Here is a 25,989-nt window from a genome sequence, read left to right on the forward strand (position 1 = left end):
GGGGTTACAGTATGATCAGATAATCTGGGTTTATATATTTCACATTTATTAATCAACTGACATTAGGGTGACCAGATGAGATTGGCTGAAATTCGGGACCCGGGGGGGGGGGGGTATCTATGGGTCTGGGGTGACGGGATGGGGGGCTTCTATGATATCAGACTGCGTAGCCTATAATAAAAGATAATGAATTTCAAACCTGAACCAAACAGATCAACAGTCTGTCATTATTCTGTATTGACAGGTGCAATATTTGAAAATCGATCATATATATTTTTTTATTACATTTATATCTGCATTTATGTAAAAACTTAAACTTTCAAACATCAAAATGTCATTTATTAATATGTTTTCATGTCAAAATGACATACAAACATCTTTTCCTATTCTATTTTGCTTGCTATTTTGCAGGCTTGCGTGTCGCGTGAAAAATAGGCGTCGGTTCTGTTTCTAGCATGCACGCGTTTTCCGCGCGGCTCGAAGCGCGCCTGAGACGCGCGTGTCACGCAGGCAGTGTGCAAGCTCTAACCTGTTAACAGGGAGCCGAAATAAAAACGGACACGCCACGCAGCCAGTGTCGCCGGCCTCAACCTCCGCAGACAGTTTTTAATGTTTGTAAGACAATAACTACTCAAGATTTTGCTTTAGTATAATTTTCGGGACAATTAGGGCCAAATTCGGGATTCGGGACAACAGTTTAGATTTCGGGACTGTCCCGAATTTTTCGGGACTGTCCCGAATTTTTCGGGACGTCTGGTCACCCTAACTGACATATATCAATTTTACAAAAAAAATGTATTGAACGATACATTTTCAATTGAAAGGTAATTTACACACACACACACACACACGCACACACACTGATCTTACTGTCTATATGAGGATTCATTACACACATTTATTCTGACATGTTATTTCACTGTAGTATTAATTTAATGAAGAGACAATAAGAGACTCTAGAACATCTCACTGTTACTGATTTATAATGCAGCTCAAAGCATTATGGGTAGAATCTCTCATCAGTCTGTTCTCATTCATCAACACAGTTTCACTGATGATCCAGAATAAAGCTTAAACCCAGTATAGAGCGGTTGAGTGAATGTGGTCTGGACTGTGTGTATGAGGCTCATTGTGTTTATGTCGACACTGTAGAAGGACAGAGTTCCTGCACTTTTATCCACATACACTCCTATTCTACTATAATCCTCATTCACTGCTGTTCTCCACACTCCTGTTCTCCTGCTGATGGGCTTTACAGGGAGATCAGTCCATATGTCATTGTGTATGAATGAGTAACTGGAGGGAGAGCAGAACAAACTCCAGGACTGATTATTAAATCCAAACAAACACTCATGACCCGATCCCTTCTTGCTGATGCTCTTATATGACACTGAAATACACACACCACCAAACATACCTCTCCAGTCAACCTCCCAGTAACAGCGTCCACACACACTCTCTCTACACAACACCCGAGGAAACACATCAAATCTGTCTGGATGATCAGGATACGACTGGACTGTGTCAGTGTCAGTAATCACTCTGTTCTTCTCAGACAGACGGAGATGTTTATTCACTGTGTTCAGATCCAGTGTGAACCGATGGGAATCTGATGGAGAGAAAACACATCAGAATCAAGAATTATGAATCTGTCTAATATCCTGCGCAAATTATCCATCATCCAGGTCCCTCATGTCACGGATGGGTGGCTGTAATCAAGGGCCAGACGACGGAGACGATAAAGAAGACTTTAATCCAAGGAAAAACGTACAACCACATATCACATAGAACTCAAAATATTACAAGACCAGGAACAGACAGAAACAGAGGGTTTAAATGCATAGCAAACAAGAGGAACTAACGAAACTATTTAACGCAACACACCTGAAACGAGGAACCTAATTAGTAACCTAGGAGACAAACAGGTAGGGAACAGTGGAGAACTGATAAACAGACTAGAAGTTTAACAAACTCAGACATGAACATATCACAATCAAACATAAAACATTTTATAAAACATTTATAAAACATTGAAAAAATAAACCCTCTTATAAAACATTGTCTAATCGTCTTCCCTGAATATTAATGTTTGTTATTATTCAGTTTATTATAATTAGGCATATTATTATATTTACATTATTTATATTTACATTTACATTATTCAAATGGTAGAACAAATTTACCTTTAATTTTATCTTCTTCTTTTTTTTTTTTTTTTAAACTGATACATTAATTTAGCAAGGATCCATTAAATTGATTCACCAATAAGTGTAATAATATGGTTTACAAAGTTTTGAAGCATTGTAGGCCTATTGTTTTCAGCCTTAGGTGACCTTGAGCTTTTTAAATTTCCATCTGATGACTCAAAAATTTAAGAGAATTGATACAAAATCCTGTTGAGGATAAAAACATAGTGGAATAGTTTTTTACAGAAGAGGTTTCAGTTTGTTCTTCCTTTCCTGAAACTCTTGAAAAGCAATTTTTTACTACTGTGATGTTACCTCTAAAACGTGGATCAGTGTTTTTAATTGGCTTTCAGTGAAAAAATAATCATACTTAGGTTACACTTTATTTTAAGGTGATACAGTGACATTGGCCCTCATTTATCAAAAGTGCGTACACCAAATTTCCAGCGTACACCTGGCGTACACCCAAAACCACGGTGACTTTGAGATTTATCAATATGGACGTTGGCGTACGGCACGCTCAAAAAAGCACGTTTTGAGTTAGTTCGGAAATGCGCAGAAAAACAATTCCTAACACCACAAAACGCACTGACAAACGTACTCGGTTACTAACGTAACCTCGGTTCTCTCTAGAAGAGGGAACGAGTACTGCGTAAGATATCTTACGCTAGGGGAAAATCCTTTTCCGCGAGATATTGAAGCCAAAAATTATCCTTAATTTTGTAATAATGCAAAACGCGTTGCAGCAGCAATGCAGACATAGGCGAGACAGCTCGCGCGCCTATTGGCTGCTCTGCGGCAACTGCAGCAGCCTATCGAGCGAGGCCTGGCGTGACGCCAGACCCAATCAGGGCACTTCGCGCCCGCTGCGTCACGTCCCGCCGAAATGGGCGTGGTCTAGGCCTATAAATATCGCTCGCAGGCAGCTATTATCTGGTTTTTCATCATCGAAGCAACCAGAGCGTGTGCATGCACGGCAAGATACGCAGTACTCGTTCCCTCTTCTAGAGAGAACCGAGGTTACGTTAGTAACCGAGTACGTTCTCTTACGAGAGGTCTCTCGTACTGCGTAAGATATCTTACGCTAGGGGACCCAATGTAAAACGCCGTGCATGCTGAGATCTGACACCAAAGACCCAAGGGCGAAAGCCCGGGGTACATATAGTGCACAATCACTCAGTGAACTCACAGAGAGTCCGGGAAGAAGGAGGGGTGCAGCCTCACTTTTCCACATAAAGTAGCGTCGAAGGGACGCGAATTTCATCATACAGACAGGGCGGGGTACGGCCTGAACTGATGGGAAAAAATGTGGGTCTTACACAGTTTGCCCAGCTTTAAACTGTCGAACATCGAGCTGTGCTCAGCAAACGCAGCATTCTGAGCTGAACGCATCAGGTCAGATAATACTGGTAGTTTAGACCGACAGCAGCCTGGCCTGCAGGGCGGGAACCTCTAGGTTATAAAACCTTATAAATGTAGACGGGGAGGCCCAGCCTGCCGCCATACAAATATCTTGCAAGGCAATCCCACTTGACCAGGCCCACGAAGAGGCCATGCCTCTCGTGGAATGCGCTCTGACACCCAAAGGGCACTGCATGCCCTTGGAGGCGTATGCCAGCGCTATAGCATCAACTATCCATCTGGATAGGCTCTGTTTCGACGCGGCTAGTCCCTTAGAACGTCCGCTAAACGAAACAAAGAGCTGTTCCGTCTGTCTGAAAACAGACGAGCGAGACACATAAGCTCGTAATGCCCTGACTGGGCAAAGGAGGCTCGCGTCTCTTTCCTCATCAGGGACCGGTAGGGCTGACAGAGAGATAATCTGCGCCCTAAACGGTGTGTTGAGGGATTTTGGAACATAACCGTGCTTAGGTTTGAGTATAACTTTTGAGTCATTGGGCCCAAACTCCATGCACGCCGCGCTCACAGAGAGCGCGTGCAGATCCCCTATGCGCTTCACTGAAGCGAGAGCCAGCAAAAACACTGTTTTGAAAGACAGGTGTTTTAAATCGATTGACTGCAAAGGCTCAAATGGCGCACCTTTCATGGCTTCCAGAACCGTAGAAAGGTCCCATACGGGGACTGAGGGAGGTCTGGGAGGATTCAGTCTCTTAGCTCCTCTAAGGAAGCGGATGACTAAATCGTTCCTTCCTATTGACTGACCAAGCGTTGTTTCTGAGAACGCTGCTATAGCCGCCACATAAACTTTGAGCGTGGAGGGGGCCCTGCCCCCATCCAACAGCTCTTGTAGGAAGGAAAGCACCTCCGTCACATCACAGTTTGTGGGTGACACACCACGGGCTGTGCACCAGCCCGAAAACACTGACCATTTCGAAGAATAGAGTCGTCTTGTAGACGGAGCTCTAGCCTGCGTGATCGTGTTTAATACTCCTTTAGGGAGTCCAACATGTACCCGTTGATGGCCCAGACATGAAGGGACCATAGTTCCGGGTGAGGATGCCAGATCGAGCCGCGGGCCTGTGAGAGGAGATCTCTCCTCACTGGTACTGGCCACGGGGCAGTACTTGCTAACTGCATCACGGCTGGGAACCAAGGTTGGTTTTTCCAGAACGGTGCTACCAGCAGTACTGAGCATCCTTCTTCCCTGATCCGTTCTATCACCTGAGGCAGGAGAGAGACGGGGGGAAAAGCATAGAGCGGGCGGCGGGGCCACACATGGGACAGCGCGCTCCTGCTCTTGGAGAAAAATTCTTGACAGTGAGCGTTTTCTTGAGACGCAAACAGGTCCACTTTCGCTCTGCCGAATTTCTTCCACAGCAGTTGGACTGTCTGTGGGTGTAGGGACCATTCGCCTGCCGGAACATTGTTCCTGGACAGTCTGTCTGGTCCTATATTCATGATCCCTGGCACGTGCGCTGCTCTGAGCGAGCGCAGGTTGCACTGAGCCCATACTAGGAGGCGTTCTGCCAGCCTGTACAGTTTCTCGGATCTGATGCCGCCCTGGCGATTTATGTAGGACACCACAGACATGTTGTCCGAACGGACCAAGACGTGGTGACCTTTTATTTGGGGACAAAAACGCGTCAGCGCGTTGTCTACTGCCAGCATTTCGAGGCAGTTTATGTGCAGGAGCTTCTCCCGTTCTGACCACTGGCCGAAGAACGGTCTGCCCTCGAGCAGCGCTCCCCATCCCGAGGTGGACGCGTCCGTGGACACCACTTTCACCCTCGAGGAAGTCCCCAGGCTTACACCTGATTGGTACCAGTCGTTCGCTTTCCAGGGTTTCAGAGCTGTAACGCATTTCTGATTGACCCTGAGGCGAAGCAAACCGGGTGCCCACGCTTCGCGTGGGACTCGCGCTTTCAGCCAAAACTGCAGCGGGCGCATGCGTAGCAGACCCAGCTGGAGCACTGACGATGCTGAGGCCATGAGACCTAGCATCTTCTGAAATCTTTTGAGCGGGACAGACGCGCCGCAGCGAAAAGAGTTCGCTGTGCGTCGAATGTCTACCGCGCGCTGTTGTGATAGTCGCGCTATCATGGATAGTGAGTCCAGTTCTGTGCCCAGGAAAGATATTTTCTGACTGGGTGACAGGGAGCTCTTCGCCCAATTGACACTCAGACCCAAATCCTCGAGGTGATCGAGTAAAATGGTCGTGTGTTCTATGAGCACTGCGCGAGATTGCGCTAGAATCAGCCAATCGTCCAAATAGTTCAGCACTCGCATGCCTCTCATTCTGAGGGGTGCGAGCGCCGCGTCCATGCACTTCGTAAATGTACGGGGTGCTAGGGACAAACCGAACGGCAGGACTGTGTACTGATATGCCTGGCCCTCGAAGGCGAATCTCAAATATCGCCTGTGACGTGACGCTATCTGTATTTGAAAATACGCGTCTTTCAGATCTATTGACACAAACCAATCTCCTTGGCGAATCTGCACAAGGATTTGCCTGGTCGTGAGCATCCTGAACTGTCGCTTCACAAGCACTTTGTTCAGCTGCCTTAGATCTAGTATGGGTCTGAGACCCCCGTCTTTTTTCGGTACCAGGAAGTATCTGCTGTATAGCCCTCCCTCGCTCTGATCTTGAGAGAGAGGTTCTATGGCCCCTTTGCTCAATAGTTTCGTCACTTCGGCTCGAAGTAGATGTGCTACTTCTGTTTTTACCGTGGTCTCGACGCGCGCCACATAGCGGCGAGGGCGTCGGCGAAACTGCAGCGAATAGCCTCTTTCTATAATGTTCAGCACCCACTTCGAAACCCCGGGTAGCTTTGCCCATGCGTCTGCATGGATAGCTAGGGGTCGAATACGAAGCGCGCTCCGCTCGCTCAGCGATGGAGAAGCTTCGGTGTGCTGTAACACAAGCGTGTCGCTCGTGACATTTGAGGCATGGGGCGCGCTGATGACAGCGGGCAGATTGCCCGCGCTCGACTCCTCTACGGTGGTTAACCGCGAGGGGGAGGGCTGGGTGGTTCCCGTGGGAACTGTCATGTCTATGTGTGGATGTGGGCGCGGGACAGCGGGCACATTTATCACACTGAAAGCATCGTTCGCTTGCGTGAAGCGAGTGCACGTTGGTTTCGTTTTTACAGAAACCGTGAGACATGCATAACGTGGTGTTAGTGGGCACTGGGTAGTGGGCACGTTCACCATGTTTGAAGCGCAACCGATCTGAGTCGGTTTTATGTGCGCGAGCCCTGTGTGACAGGCTGTGCTTATGTGTAGGGATGGGCACTGGGCAGTGGGCATTCTTACTACACACGAAACACCATCGGCCGTGGCCGGGACACCAGAAAATACACTCTTTTGGGGATTTATCTGGGTAGCCGTGAAAACGGCATTTGTGTGCAGGCAAGCGGGTGACAGAACCGACTTGTTGGCTGCAGAAAACACTGGAACAGTCACATTTTCTGGAACTGGACGAGCGAATAGCTTTGGTGTGAGTCCGGCCGCAGCGGGACTGGAACACCGTCGTTTTCCTAGCTGTGCTAGGACGACTTCGGGGCCTCGGGCTTCACCGTGATCCTAGGTCGCGAGCCGCGTCCTGCGGGGCGGCGACCGGATGAGCGGGAGCGCGGTCTCGCGCTTCTGGCCTGGCGGCGCTGTGAAGTGGAGGCAGTGGACGGTGGCTGTGGCTGTGAGCTCTGAGCAGACGGTTTCGCACGGCCTGCTGCAGAGCTGGAGCGCTTCGGGAGGAAGTGCTTCATGGCCTGAGACGCTTTCTGTACCTCTGCGAATCTCTCCGCGAAATCTTTGACGGAGGATCCAAAGAGGCCTGTGGCGGAAAGCGGGGCGTCGAGGAACGCGGTGCGTTCAGACTCGGCCATTTCCGAGAGCGTCAGCCAGAGATGTCTCTCAGACACGGTGAGAGAAGCCATAGTCCGTCCAATGGCTTGCGCTGCGGACTTAGTAGCACGAAGAGCGAGGTCCGTGGCACTCCTTAAGTCCGGCACACAGATCGCGTCAGGTCCTTCCTCATCCAGCTTACGGAGGAGATCGGCCTGGAAGATCTGGAGCGTTGCCATGGTGTGCAACGCTGACGCAGCTTGCCCGGCGGCGGAGAAAGCGCGGTGGAGCAAGCTCGACGTCGTGCGGCAAGCTTTAGAGGGCAGGGCCGGCTTAGCGCGCCGTCCAGCGGAGGGCGGGCATAAGTGGGCCGCTATCGCCTCTTCAACCGGCGGCAGCGAGAGGTATCCTCTGTTCTTGGCATCGTCAACGGCGGAGAATGCCAAAGAAACAGCAGGACGCACTCTAGCAGAATAGGGGGCGCTCCAGGACTTGGCGACTTCTTCGTGTAACTCAGGAAGAAAAGGCGCCGGTCTGGACACAGGCGAAGCGCGCTCCCCAGGCAGGAAAAATCCATCCAGCCGGTTGTGAGCGGGCTGCTCAGGCGAAGACCACTCGAGGCCGAGGCTCGCCGCGGCCTGTGCGAGTACTCGCATGAGTTCCGTCTCAATAGAAGCTCTCTTGCCTGACGAAGTGCGGGCAGGGGGTGCGGGGTCCTCAGAGCCCGCCCAATCCTCACTGCCTGACGCCAGGATAGAGCAGGAATCATCCTCTCCCAGCAGGGCTTCCTCATCCGCGATATCAACGGAAGCGGCGGCAGACGGCGGCCGCTGTCCGTCAGGAAGCGAAACAGAAGAAGCCGGGGAAGCAAGCGGGCGAACCGGCGAGCTTTGGCGGCTGAGGGAGGGTTCCGGGGCCCGCTGGGCACGGCGCTTTTTACGGCGCGACGCCGCGGCGGGCGGGGGAGCAGTCTCGGTGAAGACGGCTAGGCGAGTCCTCAGAGTCGCCATTGCCATCAGCTCGCAGTGAGGGCATCCGCCGTCAGCGAGCGCGAGAGCTGCATGTTCCTCACCCAGGCAGGAAACGCAGATCACGTGGCGGTCCCCGTCGCTGAGTGTGGCTCTGCACGAGCCGCAGGAAGGCATCTTTAAAAAGACGCTAGCTCTTTTAGAAATGTGTGTCGCGGCGGCGACACACACACACAGAAATACAGTGCAAATAAAAGAGAAGGATATAAGCGCCGGAAAGCGCAGCAGGAAGGCAGGAAGGCGGCGCGGCCAGCGACTTCAGTGACTCGTCCCGCTGAAGGTGCTCTCTCTCGACGGCGCGGCTTCTAATCCAGCTCCAGCGATGCGTGTGCTTCGCTTGAAGGATGAAAAATCAGATAATAGCTGCCTGCGAGCGATATTTATAGGCCTAGACCACGCCCATTTCGGCGGGACGTGACGCAGCGGGCGCGAAGTGCCCTGATTGGGTCTGGCGTCACGCCAGGCCTCGCTCGATAGGCTGCTGCAGTTGCCGCAGAGCAGCCAATAGGCGCGCGAGCTGTCTCGCCTATGTCTGCATTGCTGCTGCAACGCGTTTTGCATTATTACAAAATTAAGGATAATTTTTGGCTTCAATATCTCGCGGAAAAGGATTTTCCCCTAGCGTAAGATATCTTACGCAGTACGAGAGACCTCTCGTAAGAGAACTAAATGATATGATATATTATGACCCACTGTAAAAAAAACAACAGCATAGTAATTCAACTTTAGTGTTTATTTTTGTGCAACGTGGACTTCAATGTTTAATTTGTGTGACTTTACCAAAGCATTTGATTTGTAGGCATATATATTCCTTCAGTTGCGAGCCTGTGCGCTTTACCTGACGTTTCAAGCCTTGTTTATACTTTGGCCTGGCTCCGCAGCGCGAGTCTCCGCAGACTGCGCGCGCACCTCCCCAAACGGACGAGGCGTTTATACTCGACGCGCTCGCCGTTGTACTATTTTTTGAAACGATGGTTAGGCCAGGGTTAGGCCCGGCAGGTGCGCACGGACTGGGTTCAGTAATGAAAGGCTTTCAATGACCAAAAAATAATTCAGACTGACAAAATAATAAAAATGACATTCTTCTTCTTTTAAATAATAATAATAATAATACAAATAATAATAATAACGACATTCTTCTTCTAAATAACAATAAGCGTCATTAATAATAAAAATCATAATAAGAAGAAGAAGAATATTACAAATTGTCATGCAATTATTAATGTGAATGAATGGTACTCCACATCACATCATCATCACTATTGTACACCCCAATACATGTGACGTGATACGAAATTAAATGCTAATTGTTTCAAAACACGTGCTGTAAAATAATGCATTGTGATAGGTCATTTGCTCATCCAAGTTTCTCTTCTTTGCCGTCTTCCGTGTGTCCATGGTGTAAAATGAGGGCGTGGGGGAAGCAGAGACTTGAATATATAGGGGCGTGTTATTCTAATGACGATCGTTTTCAGCCGCGGCATTTATCAAGCGCAGGTATTGCGTACACCTGGATTTCAAAGGTACGCACAGCTTCATAAATCAGGCGGTGAGAGGAGTGTAAGCATAATCTTACGCCAACATATACGCTCGTTTTTACGCAAGAATGATAAATGAGGGCCATTGTACTTACTCTAGTTAAAATCAATTAACTACATGTACTTACTACAGAGTTACTTGTAATTATGCACAATTTACTGTAATTACTATAGTAAGCACATGTAGTAACGTGTAACCACGTCACCTTAAAATAAAGTGTTACCCATATTTATCCCTTAGTTTTAGTTATCCTGTTTTTGAAGAATATGTTGAATCCCCAGTTTAGGCCTGTCCTGATTTACATCTTTGTTAATGTCACGAGTTCATTTCATATCTTGCTTTTTTGGATGTCAGTAAGTATGATATATTTGTGCTCTCTTTCCCACTTTGTAAATGCACAGTACAATTTTTAAAACGACAATAAAGACATTTAAAATGCTAATAAACATTTCTATTTTAAATCATTTAAAATAACTCACATTTCTATTTTTCATTTCATATTTCAATTTCAATCTTTCTGTTCCTCAAAAAGTCCAGATAAAAACACCTCTACACATTCCACATTATTATTTTACATTTTAAAATATATTAAAATAGAAAACAGTTCTTTTAATTAGTAATAATATTCCACAATATTACTGTTTTTACTGTATTTATGATCAAATAAATGAAGTCTTCTTTCAAAAACATAAAAAAAAATATATAAAAAAAACGTACAGACCCCAAACTTTTTATCGGGTGTATATTATAGATTTACAATATATATTTTGGTGCATATTATTATTATTTTTCACCTATATATTTCTAAGTGTTAAATAACCTTAACTTAACTTAAATAACTTTAGCAATCTGGCACTGAAACCTTTAATTATGTAGATTAACTTGGACATGCATATCTTAAAATATATCAGTGCCATTGTTTTGTCTCACTTGCACACCAGTAATGTTTTTTTTCTAAGGTACCTTTATAAAAGCTACCTAAATGCCCTAATTGAACTAAGGCTTAATCCTGGCTTAATCTAAACTAGAGGTCTTCTCGGGTCCTAAAAACTGTACCCGACCCGAATCGATCCGAATCACTACTTACCCGAACCCGACGTGCATAAATTATTTTTTTTTAAAGAAAAACCCGACCCGAGACAGACCCGATAAAATTAGACCCGAGTCCGACCCGACCTGACGCCATTTCCTTTAGAACCCGACTGGACCCGAACGTAAACGGCATTTACATTGTGCACAGCCTGCAGCCCTGCGTTTCTTAAAAATGCACTTAACATAGACGCGCAAGTATAGGCCTACGCGCTGAAGTGCTGAAATGTCAATCACACATCACGGTAACCCATTACATCCTATAAAATTTGGCATAATGTTATTTACCGGACAATACGATGATTAACATTAGAACCACCACAGGGTAAAATTTACCGATGGCTGTTTTTCAAATGTAGCCTATAACAGATTTTCAATAAAATATCCAAAGTCTCCCAGTCATTGACTTTTACTAAAATTGTGTTATTTAGCCTACAATCCCTTTGTTAAAAAGTTGTTTAGATAAAACCAGATTAAAAACAAGGCATTAGAACCGCCATAGCAGGTCAAATTTATCATGTAGGCATATGTCTTTATTTTTGCAACTTTTCTATATTTGAGCAACGTGTCTGCTTACTGTAAACAGTCACACAGCGCACGTTCAAAATAAGATGTTTTAGCCTACTCATAAATGTTCAAACTTTGGATTAATTATTAAAACAATTTTTATCGTTTATTGTTTGCTGCTATTTATTCAAGTCTGCCCGTTTCCTGAAGAAAATTCCGATCTATGATGTAGCCTAATGAATAAAAAAAAAATTTCTGATTACCCCAAGTTTATTGGGGTTGTTCTCTTATTCAAATTATAAATTATATAACTAAGCAAATTAATAACTGAGTAAATAAATGCGGAGGCAACCGTGCTTATAGCCCATTGCACGTAGAAGCGCGGATTCGCTCTCTCACTTAGAAAAAGTGAGAGAACGGTCCGTGTACTTGGCGGCCAACGGATTTTCGTTTGGAAAGGAAAAAAACAAAAACGAAAAACGGCCGGTTTCCCAATTACCATTAGTAAATAGGAAAACGAAAAACAACCCATTATTCGTTTTTTGTTTTGATATTAAAAAACGGAAAACGAAAAACAATCTCGTTATCCGATTGTCCTTAATGATGTGTTTATAGATGGAAATCGGAAATCAAAATACGTATGTATAAAGTCGTAATCCTTAATTCTGCATTGGTATTTTTCATGACCCGGAAGCGATCTTAAGTAGTAAGCAGTTGTCATAGATACACCTATGAGCGGTTGTATGCTAGATGTCGCCTTGGCTATGGCAGTTCATTGGAACGAATGCATATATATATATATATATATATATATATAAATGAGAAAAACTTGGCCACTAAATATTTTATATTCAATTATTTTAATGTGCGCAAAATTCTGAATTAAATGAATGTGCAGCAATTTGTACAAATAGAGAGTCTGTAGGCCTATTATACTGTTGTAGCCATTAAATAAGCGCATTTAGTTTCATATTTGTTCAAATATTATAATGTTATTGTTTTCCATTTATGCTTGCAGTGAACAGCACGAGTAAGATGCGCAATACATCGAGAGACATGGAGCGGGTCAGACATGATTTTGACCACTTCATTAAGTTTTGTTTTGTAGAAAACCTTTCTTTAAAGTGTATTTCATTTTGTATAAATTGTATCTTAATTTTAATACATTTTTCATCAACATAATTGCCTGGATTGAATAAATAAGAAGCATAACAGACAATATAATCATGGAGGCGCTCGCGCGGTCACTTGCATTGCACGTTAACTCAACTGGAGCTCATATCATCCTAACTTAACGAAACTCAGTGTATGCCTCACAGAGACATGAGAAATACATCAAATACACAAAGCTTGAAATGTCTTTAAACGAAACAATTCAAAACGAAAAGAAAAAGGCTACTCCCTGATTATGTAATCCATGATGTGCATTTCTCTCTATATGCGCGTTCACTACGGATACGGCGATCGTCAACTTCATCTTTGCAGTCGACACTGTCAGAAAACACTAGTTTATTAATAAAAATCAATGCATGCGTCACCGGATTTACAACATCTTACTTGTTGCACGCACACATATTATACGCATTCGTTCCAATGAACTGCCGTAGCCAAGGCGACATCTAGCATACAACCGCTCATAGGTGTATCTATGACAACTGCTTAATACTTAAGATCGCTTCCGGGTCACGAAAAAAATACCAATGCAGAATTAAGGATTACGACTTTATACATACGTATTTTGATTTCCGATTTCCATCTATAAACACATCAAGGACAATCGGATAACGAGATTGTTTTTCGTTTTCCGTTTTTTAATATCAAAACAAAAAACGAATAATGGGTTGTTTTCCGTTTTTCGTTTTCCTATTTACTAATGGTAATTGGGAAACCGGCCGTTTTTAGTTTTAGTTTTTTTCCTTTCCAAACGAAAATCCGTTGGCCGCCAAGTACACGGACCGAGAACGGTGTCATAGAGTTGTTTTAAATAATGCAATTTTGTTAAATGCCCAACATAGTTTGGGTCTTCTCGGGTCCATTTGGGAAAAGCATATTTATTTTAAATTACCCGAGACCCGAGGCCACTAATACCGAACCCGACCCGTGTCCGAGACATTCGTCTGAGTTTTGGACCCGAAACCGCTCGGGTCTCGGGTCGGACCTCGGGTTTTCGGATCCAAGTGGACCCGTGAAGACCTCTAATCTAAACCCTGTCTGTGAAACCAGGTCTACAAGTTTCATCTCGTAAATCTTTGGCATTTACACGCCTTTAAAAAAGATATTGCTTCCAGCGCCCCCGATGTTCTCTGGATACCCCGTTGAAAAAAACGCTAATTTACATTATCAACTCTAAATCTCTTCTGTCATGTTTTCTTTCACCTTCTACAGGAAGAACATGAACACACTCAGTGAGTTTCTCTGCTTGTTTTCTTAGTGACTTACATTGTAGGAATTCGTTCTTGGTTCTCGGAACAAAGTTGGTGAAAGTGACTGTGGAACAGAAATGAAGAGTGTGATTATCATGTCAAGAGAAAATTATCCCTGCATCCGTTCCTAAGACATTTCTAATATGATCTTCTACATGATATGAGATGATGGAGGATAATTTCTGAGAGCAGAATCTCCAGGACTTTACCTCTGTCAGAGATCTTCTTCAGCTCCTCTTTGCAGAAATCCTCCAGCTTGTCTTTCAGCTGACGGATAGATTCTCTCACGCCATCAAAAGTGGAGAGAGGACTGAAGGGATTGTCATTTCCGTCTGTAGATTCAGGAGGAGCTGAGAGAGACTGGAAACTCTACAGAAAACAGAAATCAGAGCTCATCACCTCCACACTTCATCAATAACCTGCACTACTGTCAGATTTGTGCGGCTCTTGTTGATCTTTAGTAACTCTCCTCAATCCAGCACTTTCACAGCATCAGCTTCATTCTTCTCATATTCATTACATCATGTTAGAGCTATAAGTTCTAGTGTTTGACTCTTACACTATATCTGAACTTTGTCTCATTCTGCTCTCATGAAATGTTTCTCTGTGAGTCTCTTGCTCAAGTCCACTATGATCCTGTTCTTCTAGATCTCTGTTACCTGCAGGAACTGGATGTGATCCTGTGTGTGTGAAAGCTGCTCCAGCTCAGCATCTCTCCTCCTCAGATCATTGATCTCCTGCTCCAGTCGCTCCAGTCGTCCTTCAGCTCGACTCACTGCAGTCTTTTCCTGATCTCTGATCCGCTGTGTCGCCTCAGAGCGGCTTCTCTCAATGGAGTGGATGAGCTCAGTGAAGATCCTCTCACTGTCCTCCACTGCTGTCTGTGCAGAGCGCTGTTACACACACATCACAATCACACAGTGAGCTTCAGTGAGTCCTGACTGAGACTTCTCAAACTTCTCTTCTTCTCCAGACTCACCTTATGAGATGCCAAAGCCTCTCTCAGCTGCTGACGATCTTTCTCTCTCTGCTGGATCCTCTGCTGGAACGACCTCTGCGTCTCCTTCTGATGGTGCCAAATGACAAACCAACGACAGGAGAAACATCACACAAATCATCAGGTAAACAGATATGAATCCAATATCTGTGAAGTGGTGAGACTGAGGGGTTAAAGATCTTACATGGTAAGGTTATTTTCATCAATTTATTTCATCAATTTTATAGGGATAGTTCACCCAGAAATGTAAATTCTTTCATTGTTTACTCATGTAATGGAGGTATTTTTCTCTATGGGGACTTTTATTTTGACGGATTTTTCTTTCTCTGGCGTGTTCGCGGGAGATGCAAAGACGTCTGGGAAGAAGAAGAGTGAGAAGTGTTACGAGGCAGAGACGCCATGATCGCGGTATGAGAAGTCAAATTTTTTCCCGCTAAAGCTGTAATGTAAGACAGTGGTGCACAGTCAGATTAAGTTTCGTGAGTTTAGTGTACATTAATATTGTTGTGTGAAACTGGAGACGCAGTTAAAGCAGAAATTTGGTTGATTGCGTCATCGGACAGAGGACGGTGCTGAGAGCACGAGAGAGAGTTGCTGGAGCCGTGAGTTTCATTTAGAACACTGTTGTTGGTTTTTTTGCCGTTATTCTGGCTCTAAGAATTTTTTTGCCTCGTACTGTTTTACTGAGTCATCCATAAACTGTGTCGGAGGAGAGACATTGATTTTTTTCTGCGAATCATTTAAGTGCACTTGTTAGTGCGCGAGAATGCATATGTGAGCTGAACGATCGGTTTTGAAGGAGTGATTCAGGTTTTTTTTTTGGTATAAGAGACTGACGATCGTCCATGATCAAGATTTGTTTTTGAGAGACATTTTTACTTATTGTTAAATTGTTAAAATTAAGACATTTGACAGTTCTTTTTTAACTTACCTCGGGATAGGGGCGCCTCACTTGCACTATTGGGATTAGATGTGGGGATGTGAATTTGAGTTTTTTCATCACATGCACTTCAGGAAGACACCGTATCGACATACTCACCTGAAGCCTACACTACCTATTCCTCTAGTATATCCTAAAATAATTAAAAGGTAAAACATATACACATAATGTGTATATTGAGGCTCAAAGCACTGGAGTGGGTACTAAGATCCTTTCACTTTTAAGTCTTTCAGGGTAATGTTTTAATTTTACCCTACGAGGTGAGACTTAGGGTGTATTCACACCTGCCTTGTTTGGTTCGATTGAATCGAACTCAAGTTCGTTTCCCCCCTTGGTGCGGATCTTTTGGGCAGGTGTGAATACAGCAATCGCACTCGGGTGCGGACCAAACAACCGAACCGAGACCCAGCTGAAGAGGTGGTCTCGGTACGGTTCCAAACGAACTCTGATACGGTTCGTTTATGGTGTGAACATGAACCGACCCAACTGCAGAAAACTGCGTACAAAACGGACATTTTGGCATAATGGTGTGTGTTATTGTTCGTTCAAGCGCGAAAGAGAATTCGATTCCGGCGCAAGGTCTGTGCACGCGATACTGTTGCGCGTCTTTCTGCGCGCCGTGTGTGCATCAGGACATTAACAGACAGAGCGTTCTCTTTTGTCTTACTGCGCTTAAATGGTTTAAAAGCATGTTCTCTCCGCCGGAACTGTCTTGCAGCACATTGTCGTCTTCTCAAAATCCTAATTACAACATCGTATAGATGACATTGTGTCATATGATGCTCATTAGTTTCTTCATATTGCGTTTGTAGAGAATAACACCAAATCAGTAAAAGAACAAATATTGCATTATGAAATATCTTCATATTGAGCCTGTTTTTGCACTTCCTGCTTTTCCCTGCTTGAGAATTCCTGTCCAATGAATGGAAGACCTTAGCACACGTGTGGTTTGGTTTACAAATTTTGGTTCACTTGCAAAAAGAGCAGTGTGAAAGCGAACCGTACCAAACAAAAAAAAATCAACATTGTATTTGGTCCGGACCAAAGCAAGTGAACTATCGTACTTTCCTGGTGTGAATACACCCTTACAGTCCCGTTACACTCATCCTCATGTCTTTCCAAACTTGTATGATTTTCTCTTGCATAACATTTACTTTTGCATTTGTCCAAAGTGACTTACATTGCATTTCAAGGTATACATTTACATTCTTATCAGTTCTTGCTTTCCCATGGAATCGAACCCATGACCTTGGCGTTGCAAGCGCCAACGCTTTACTGTTTGAGCAAAGCTGATAACACAAAAGAATGTATTATGAATAATGTCTCTGTTTCTAGGGCTAAAACCACGTTCAGACAGAGAGAGTGAAAACAGACATTAAATATGTAGATATATTCTAGTAGACTCATAAACAAAATGATGAGCCTGTAAGGGTGTACTCACACTAGGCACGGTTGCCATGAACCGGGCCCGAGTACGATTGTCCCCCCTCCCCACTCCCCCTCTGGCCTGCACTCACGTAGGGTTTCAGCATTCGTGCCGGAGCACGCTTACTTCATTATGGTGCGACGGTTTCGGGATAAACAGGAAGAGCGGCGCTCTCACTGAACACAATGGAGTCCAGCACGGTTAGCGCTCACACTGCATGCGAACCGCGCCCGAGTCCAACTGAACCGTGCTCTGGCCCACCTCTTCCAAGCGGGCCAGGGCCGGCTAATCGAGCCGCGCCCGGGCACGGTTCGGAGCACTCACACTAGTCAAACGAACCGCACTTTGGTGGTCAAACGCACTCGGGCACGGTTCAAACTGGCTAGTGTGAGTACACCCTAAATGAGTATTATGAGACTCCAAGTTCATACCTGTTTCTCTGTCCACTGAGCTTCAGCTGATACAGTGTTGTGGTTTTTATGTTCATCCATCGTACACAGCACGCATATACACTTCTGATCAGTGCAGCAGAAAACGTCAAGGAGCTTGTCGTGTTTCTGGCAGATCATCTCCTGCAGTCGTCCAGTGGCATCAGTCACTTTATGTGGCTTACGTGAGTGAAATTCCTCATGACGGTCGAGATGAGTTTGACAGTAAGAGTTCAGACACACCAGACAGGACTTGATGGCTTTGTGTTTTCTTCCATTACAGACGTCACACTGCACATCTCCAGCTCCAGCGTAACAGTCAGCAGAAAGATTAGTCTTCAGTTTCTCCACCACTTCAGCCAGAATGGTGTTTTTAGCTAAAGCAGGTCTTGGACTGAAGGTCTGTCTGCACTGAGGGCAGCTGTAGACTCTCATCTGATCCTCCTGATCCCAGCAGCCTGTAATACAGATCTTACAGTAACTGTGTCCACAGGGAATGGTCACTGGATCCTTCAGGAGATTCAGACACACTGAACACAGGAACTCATCCTGAGTAATTCTGGCTTCTGCCATTTTACTGCAAAAATACAGAGATGCAAACACACAACAGCTCAACTACACTTCAGTTTCTCTTTCCCTGAACTGAAACTGTTTCTTGTTCCCTGGTTCTGTGTTTAAGTGCCGTGTGCAAAACAGGCGTGTCTGTAAAGCAGCTTCCTCACTCCTGGTCCCACACACATTGTGTTTAATCAGTCTCAGACACACACTCAAAGAATAGAAGTTACTGAGAAGCAAGACAACACCCTTAATCGTTCAGTAATTCTGTTTCATAAATACTTCACTGGTACTGCAGGACTGAAAACTGTGTCCAGTTCTTCATAGGGCTGGGACGATACACCTCCCAATTCGATACTATCACGATACTTGGGTGCCGATACGATATGTATTGCGATTTGTAAGAATTGTGATTCTACAAGTATTGCGATTGAATTTTGCAATGTATTGCGATTTTTCTATTATTATTTTTTAATACTACACCCTGGGGAACAGTTGAATCATACACTAATACAGACTGTACATGATGTATAAGATGAGTCATATTTACAAAAACAATTCATCACATGGCAGCAAGTCTGTTTTCAATGGTAATGATTTGAGTTAGATTGAAGTTATTTTAATCTTTCTTACTGTTTTTCAGTAATAATAGGAGGACGTTTACACGTATAGAGCTCATAGACCACAAATGTAAAGTGAATCACTCACATTTATTGTTTGCTCCTTGCAAAGTAAATGTTTATTTTTATTTTTTTATTGCTGTTTCATAATTAATTGATAGAAATGAATGGTACTTATAATTTTCAAATCAGAAGTTTACTTTTAGCTTCTGACCAAGGCTGTATCTCAATACTAGTTTTACTTGATCTTAGTGCTGCGTTCGATACTATAGATCACACAATACTCTTAGATCGACTACAAAATTATACTGGTGTTCAAGGACAAGCACTAAGCTGGTTCAAATCATACCTATCTGACCGCTACCATTTTGTCTATTTAAATGGAGAAAAATCGATCATAACTCCAGTAAACTATGGAGTGCCGCAGGGATCTGTATTAGGCCCTCTGTTATTTTCAATATATATGATGCCACTTGGTAATATTATAAGGAAACATGGAATTAGTTTCCATTGTTATGCTGATGACACTCAAATGTATATTTCATCACGGCCGGATGAAAACGCTAAATTTTCCAAATTGACAGAGTGTGTTAAAGATATAAAAGATTGGATGACGCGTAATTTTCTTTTATTAAATCCAGACAAGACAGAGGTAATACTTATCGGTTCAAAAAACCGCCCACAAAACCTCGCACAATACAACTTTAACATCATAGGATGTCCTGTTACTTTATCCTCTACAGTAAAAGACCTGGGTGTTATACTCGATTGCAACCTGTCTTTTGAAAATCATATTTCATATGTTACAAAAACAGCCTTTTTCCACCTTAGAAACATTGCTAAGCTACGTAATATGCTATCAGTTTCTGATGCAGAAAAGTTAGTTCATGCATTCATGACCTCGAGACTGGATTACTGTAATGCTTTATTAGCTGGTTGTCCTGCATCCTCAATAAACAAGCTACAGTTAGTCCAAAATGCCGCCGCTAGAGTTCTTACGAGATCAAGAAAATATGATCATATAACGCCGATTTTATCATCACTGCATTGGTTACCTATAAAGTTCCGTATTAATTACAAGGTATTGCTACTGACTTATAAAGCCCTAAACGGCTTAGCTCCAGTCTATTTAACGGATCTTCTATCACCCTATAATCCATTGCGCTCTTTAAGATCACTAAATTCAAGGCTTTTGGTCATACCTAGGATATCCAGAACCACCAAAGGAGGGAGAGTATTTTCACATTTGGCTCCAAAACTCTGGAATAGTCTTCCTGATACTGTTCGTTGCTCAGACTCGCTCTCCCAGTTTAAAATTAGATTAAAGTCGCATCTCTTCGGCCAGGCATTCATATAATCCCACAGTTCAAACTACAATACGGCCTCTAGCTCATAAATGCCAGAGGAGAACTAGCCCCCGACTGAGCCTGGGTTCTCCCAAGGTTTTTTTGACTATTCTGACTCGGTATGCTATATCTTTTCTAACTGATCGGACTTACGGTTTTCCTAAAAATGACGATCAAAACTCGGAAAAACTCCCATTGACTTAACATTGGGTATTCTAAAAAAATTCAAACTCACCAACCGACAAAAATTTAAATCTAAATCCCTTGAAGACTAATTCAAACTGCCATTCTATATATATTAGCCAATGAAACTCATTTAAACTAATAAACTCTAATCTCATACACTTATAAACTAATTAACTTAAATTGAATAACTAATTAACTAATAAACTCATGAATTCATAGACTTATGAACTCTTAAACTCATAAATTAATAAACTCTGAACTCTAAACTCATTTAAACTTATAAACTCTAAACTCAAAAACTCGTACTTATAAACTCATCAATTTAATACACTTATAAACTCTAAATTCATAAACTCTGAGTAAACTTCAAACTACTTTAAACTTCAAACCACTTTAAATTTCTTAAGTTTAAAGCTTCCAGCTCCAAAGCAACGCCATAGCAACCAAACTTGAGTACCCTAGTAACCGTTTTGCAAGACCTATATCTCTGTATCAGAACATCTTATAGAGGTGAGGTTTGATGCTAGCAAACAGCACTTCAAACATGCTACACATGCTAGCAGTGCATAGCTACATGCTAATAGTGATTAGTTAAGTGTTAAATCATGCTAAGAACTCTATAAAAACTCGATAGTAACCATCTGTGACAACTACCAACCACCTAGTAACACCATATCAACCGCCCTGAATACCTTAGCAACCGCCTAGCAACACCATAGCAACCACCCAGAACACCCTAGCAACCGCCTAGCAACCACCCAGAATACCTTAGCAACCGCCTGCAACACCCTAGTAACCACCCATAACACCCTAGCAACCGCCAAGCAACCGCCTAGAACACCCTATCAACCGCCTAGCAACCACCCAAAAGACCCTAGCAACCACCCAAAATATTCTAGCAACCGCCTAACAACCACCCAAAACAGCCTAGCAACCACCCAAAACACCCTAGCAACCGCCTAGCAACCGCCTAGAACACCCTAGCAACCACCCAAAATACCCTATAAACCGCCTAGCAACCACCCGAAAGACCCTAGCAACCACCCAAAATATTCTAGCAACCGCCTAACAACCACCCAGAACACCCTAGCAACCACCCAAAATACCCTAGCAACCGCCTAGCAACCTCCAAAAAGACCCTAGCAACCATCCAAAATATTCTAGCAACTGCCTAGCAACCACCCAGAACACCCTAGTAACCACTCAAAATGCCCTAGCAACAACCTAGCAACACCATAGCAACCAACCAGAACACCCTAGCAACCGCCTAGCAACCAACCAGAACACCCTAGCGCTACACTTATAAACTCTAAATTCATAAACTCTGAGTAAACTTCAAACCACTTTAAACTTCTTGAAAGTGTGTGTGTCTATGTGTGTAAGTGTGTGTTAGTGAACATGTCTCACTCTGTGTGTGTGTGTGTGTGTATGTGTGTATATGTGTGAGTTAGTGAGCGTGTCTTTGTGTGTGTGTGAAAGAAACTGTGTGTGTGTGTGTGTGTGTGTGTGTGTGAGTGAGTGTGTGTATGTGCGTGAGTGTGTGTGTGTGTGTGTGTGTGTGTGTGAGTTAGTGAGGGTGTGTGTGTGTGTGTGTGTGTGTGTTAGTGAGGGTGTGTCTGTGTGTTAGTGAACTCTAAACTCAAAAACTCTAAGTGTGTGTGAGTGTGTGCATGTGTGAGTGTATGTCCGTGAGTGTGTGCGTGTGTGCATGTGTTTGTATGTCCGTGTGTGTGTGTGTGTGTGTGTGTGTGTGTGTGTGTGTGTGTGTGTGTGTGTGTGTGTGTGTGTGTGTAAGTGAGCATGTCTGTGCGTGTGTGTGTCTTCAAACTAATTTAAACTTCAAACTGGTAAATTTACTTCATTTAAACGTATCTATCTATAAATTACAGAAACGTCTGTCTGTCTGTGTGTGTGTATGTCTGTTAACCACATATCTCTCGAACCGTTAGTCCGATGGATTTCAAACTTGACAGGTGTCTCGCTACGGTCACGAGTAAGTGCAGCGCCAAGTTTGACGTTGTTTGGATGAGAAATGCTAAAGATATTGTTAAATATATCATTTTTTAAAGGTTGTGGTTTACATAGTAAGATACACATAGTATCTTTAGGTTATAATATCATATAAAATTCAAATCCAGATTTGGATTTTCAAAGATCTATTATAAAAACGGATTATTTTCCCCCAAAAATGCAATAAATTCATGACACTTTTTTTTCAAAATGCTATCATATTGAAACTGTTGAAATCAGCCATCACTAAGAAATATCTCCTGAACTTTTTTGACGGCGATCAGCTCACAAAAACTGATTTTGCACGGGCACTTTGCACTGCTCCCTGAATCGACGCGTTTATTCATTTGTGGATGTTAACAGAATCTGTAAGTCAGCTATGCTGTTTACTTCTGAATATTATATTTCATTCTGGTGCGCTTAAAGTTATCGCTACTGTGTAACGATAGCCTATGCTATTCACCAACTAAACATATCCTATTCAATGTGTTCACAGTCTCTTTCACGGGCATCATTTGTAGTAGCCTATTCACAAGCTTCCTCAAGCATAGGATGTGCTTTCTACCATGCACAAATATGTGTGTAATTGTAACAATGAGCACTCAAACACACCAAACCAACAATTACTAAAAACACACTCAAAAACTGATTTTGCACGGGCATTTTGCACTAGCACTTAGAAGGTTGTGGTATTCATAAACACTCAGTCAGCTACACTGTTTACTTCTGAATATTATAGTTTATTCACAGCCATCATTTGTAGTAACCTAGCCTGCTCCCTGAATTCAATGCGTTCACAGTCTCTTTCACGGGTACCAAACCAACAATTACTAAAAACACACACAAAAACTGATTTTGCACGGGCATTTTGCACTAGTAAACTCTAAACTCAAAAACTCTAAGGGCCTTAAACTAGACTTTAAACTAATTTAAACTTCAAACACATAAAAAAACGTCCTAAATTTAAAGCTCCCAGCTCCCAAGCAACTCCATAGCAACCAAACTTGAGTACCCTAGCAACCGTTTTACAAGACCTATATCTCTGCATCAGAACAACGTATAGAGATGAAATGACTAATTACTACTTCATTTAAACGTGTGTGTGTTTGTGTTAGTGAGCGTGTCTGTGTGTGTGTGTGTGTGTGTGTGTGTGTGTGTGTGTGTTAGGGGTTTCATCAACTAGTCGACTAGCCAACTAGTCGACTGTCACAACCACTAGTCGGCGCTGTCGGCCCTAATCGACTAGTCGGAAAACAAAATGCCGTCAGGCGCTGAGGTACCTATGCGTCCAAAACGGTCAAGGTCATGGAGTGCAGTGTCGCATTTGGTGCAATATAGATGGATTGGACACGCAAAACGGGACACATTCAGAATTAATAAACATTTAGTAAACTACAGAACAGCGCGAGTGGGAAATGGCGCACCTCACACGGGCAGGGCTACGAGAACGGACACTGCACTGGTGATATAAAACGCACACACACAGGTCTGTTAACTTAAGCGATACTTTTAAGGTTGTCTAATATTTTTCTGACTAACAAATTACTGACACAGTAGGCTAAAGGGTAGATTTAAAAAAAGAAAAACGAAATTTAAAAAAGAAAAAACGAAATTTAAATAAAGAAAAAACGAAATTTAGGCTTAATAAAACAAATGAAATTTAAATAAAGAAAAAACGAAATTTAAAAAAGAAAAACGAAATTTAAATAAAGAAAAAACGAAATTTAAATAAAGAAAAAACGAAATTTAAATAAAGAAAAACGAAATTAAGTTAAATTAAAAACGAGATTAATTTAAATTAAAAACGAGATTAATTTAGATTGATAATAACGGGTAAAAAGACGAATACATTTTGTTTCTATTATTCTATTTTCCACAATGTCAAAGCAACGCAGCTTAACCGAAAACACAAGCTCAGGCATGCACTTTGGTCCATACAAACTCCGCTGTTCTGCACTCTAGCGGTTCGAGCCGCGCCTGAATCGCGTGTCTCACGCAGGCAGTGTGCAAACTCCAACCTGTTAAGCTGAGACGCTCACGCCACGCAGCCAGTGTGTCGCAGCAGGTGATACAAAAATATAGTGGTTCAGTATAACCTACATCAAACTTGTATCGGCCTATATGCTTAAATGATATTTGCTTAAAGATGCAATGAAAAATGCACAGTTAAAACTATATGCAAAAAATATGTCGTGATGTTGACAATGTTATTGTCTGAGGCTAGCCATGTGGCAATGTTTATCTGCAACGTTCGCTGATGCGCGTGGTGTGGCAGTTCATAACAAGAATGTTTTAATTACAAGAATGTTTTAAATGAATGCTGCTGTTTTTGTATTAACACAAGAATAACTGATGAATTTATTTATTATGTTATTTCTGAATTTCAAACATACATTTCCAATAATTCACCAGAACTCCTTCCTCTGTCTTCCTTAACAATGCTCAATGCGTTAATGCGTCAATTTAATGAATAAATAATTTAACGACTAGTCGACTAGTCGTCGACTGTTATGCAAAACTAGTCGACTAGCAAAAATCAGTAGTTGTGAAACCCCTAGTGTGTGTGTGTGTGTGTGTGTGTGTGTGTGTGTGTGAGTGAATCAAGAAAGACAAAATCAAGTAATTATGCTTCAAAATTATTTTATTTAGTTAATGCCCATTTGGATTAGCCTGGCTAACGTCAGACCACTTTCTCTTTGAGACGTGGTCTGGATACTACATGTTCATTTTCTCGTATTTGAGGCGTGGTTTACGAATGCCCAGAGCCGTTTATTGGGCGCTACAAATGTCTATCAAATGCGCCTGTACGTAGCTTATAGCCAATCGTTTCAAATTATACCAGATGACGTAAGTAGAGCGACAGATATTCAACGAAGAAGACGACGATGGGTCAGAGATTTATGTGTACACCAGAGAGTCCTGCACGGGTCCGATTTTGTAAATCCGCACCCGACCCGCTTAAAATAGAACCGACACCCGACCCGCACCCGAAATAAAATCAGTTTAGACTATCACATTATAGACACTTACAAAAATGTTTATTGCCAGGTCATACAGAAGTTACACGACAATTAACACAAGGACAACTTCAGCCGAAGCTGTCAAAAGGCCGGTACATTAAGAACATGGCTAACGTTACCACACAAATCGAACAGACGCGGCTACACCACTATATGCCACGCAATTTCGTCTAGCCTACATCTGACAATTTTGGGTTCAAACACGCCCTGCACACCACACATACTAACAGTTGTTAAATATGAAAAATACCGTTCGATAGAACGGCTTTGTTACCAGTTATCTGCGTGCTTCCTCAGGGATGAAGTTCCACATTTGCGGCTATCCAACACGAAAATGTTTGCAGCAAAGCTTTTTACAATATTTTCTTCAGATAACTCCAAATTTCTCCCACACACTGGACTTGATTTTTGATGACGTATTGTCGACAACTTTACAATCTCCACT

The 25,989-nt window shown here is 43.1% G+C and overlaps 2 protein-coding genes across 3 annotated transcripts in view; both read right to left on the reverse strand.

The window, feature by feature from the left end:
• The window catches only part of LOC309496044 (protein NLRC3-like), a 302,889-nt gene that overhangs the window by 28,279 nt on the left and 248,621 nt on the right, over window positions 1–25,989 (reverse strand). The window lies entirely within an intron of this gene.
• On the reverse strand, window positions 777–18,496 carry LOC309496056 (tripartite motif-containing protein 16-like protein). The gene is made up of 6 exons (XM_082165995.1): window positions 17,811–18,496; window positions 14,996–15,082; window positions 14,676–14,909; window positions 14,226–14,385; window positions 14,033–14,080; window positions 777–1,609 (listed from the first exon to the last, which is right to left on the reverse strand). Exons 1-6 carry the CDS (start codon window positions 18,378–18,380, stop codon window positions 1,038–1,040), a joined length of 1,671 nt encoding a protein of 556 aa, XP_082022121.1. The 5' UTR covers window positions 18,381–18,496; the 3' UTR covers window positions 777–1,037.

Source organism: Leuciscus leuciscus (genome assembly GCF_965113295.1).
Source record: "Leuciscus leuciscus genome assembly, chromosome: 4".
In the NCBI taxonomy this organism is placed as follows: Eukaryota; Metazoa; Chordata; class Actinopteri; order Cypriniformes; family Leuciscidae; genus Leuciscus; species Leuciscus leuciscus.

What these genes read in the sequence shown, in the direction of transcription:
- LOC309496056 (XM_082165995.1), bottom strand. Translation starts at nt 18,380, where the DNA reads ATGGCAGAAGCCAGAATTACTCAGGATGAGTTCCTGTGTTCAGTGTGT. An exon ending in ATCACATCCAGTTCCTGCAG is followed by an intron (nt 14,386 to 14,675) that starts GTAACAGAGATC and finishes TGTTTTCTGTAG; the next exon opens with AGTTTCCAGTCTCTCTCAGC. An exon ending in GAAGAAGATCTCTGACAGAG is followed by an intron (nt 14,081 to 14,225) that starts GTAAAGTCCTGG and finishes TCTGTTCCACAG; the next exon opens with TCACTTTCACCAACTTTGTT.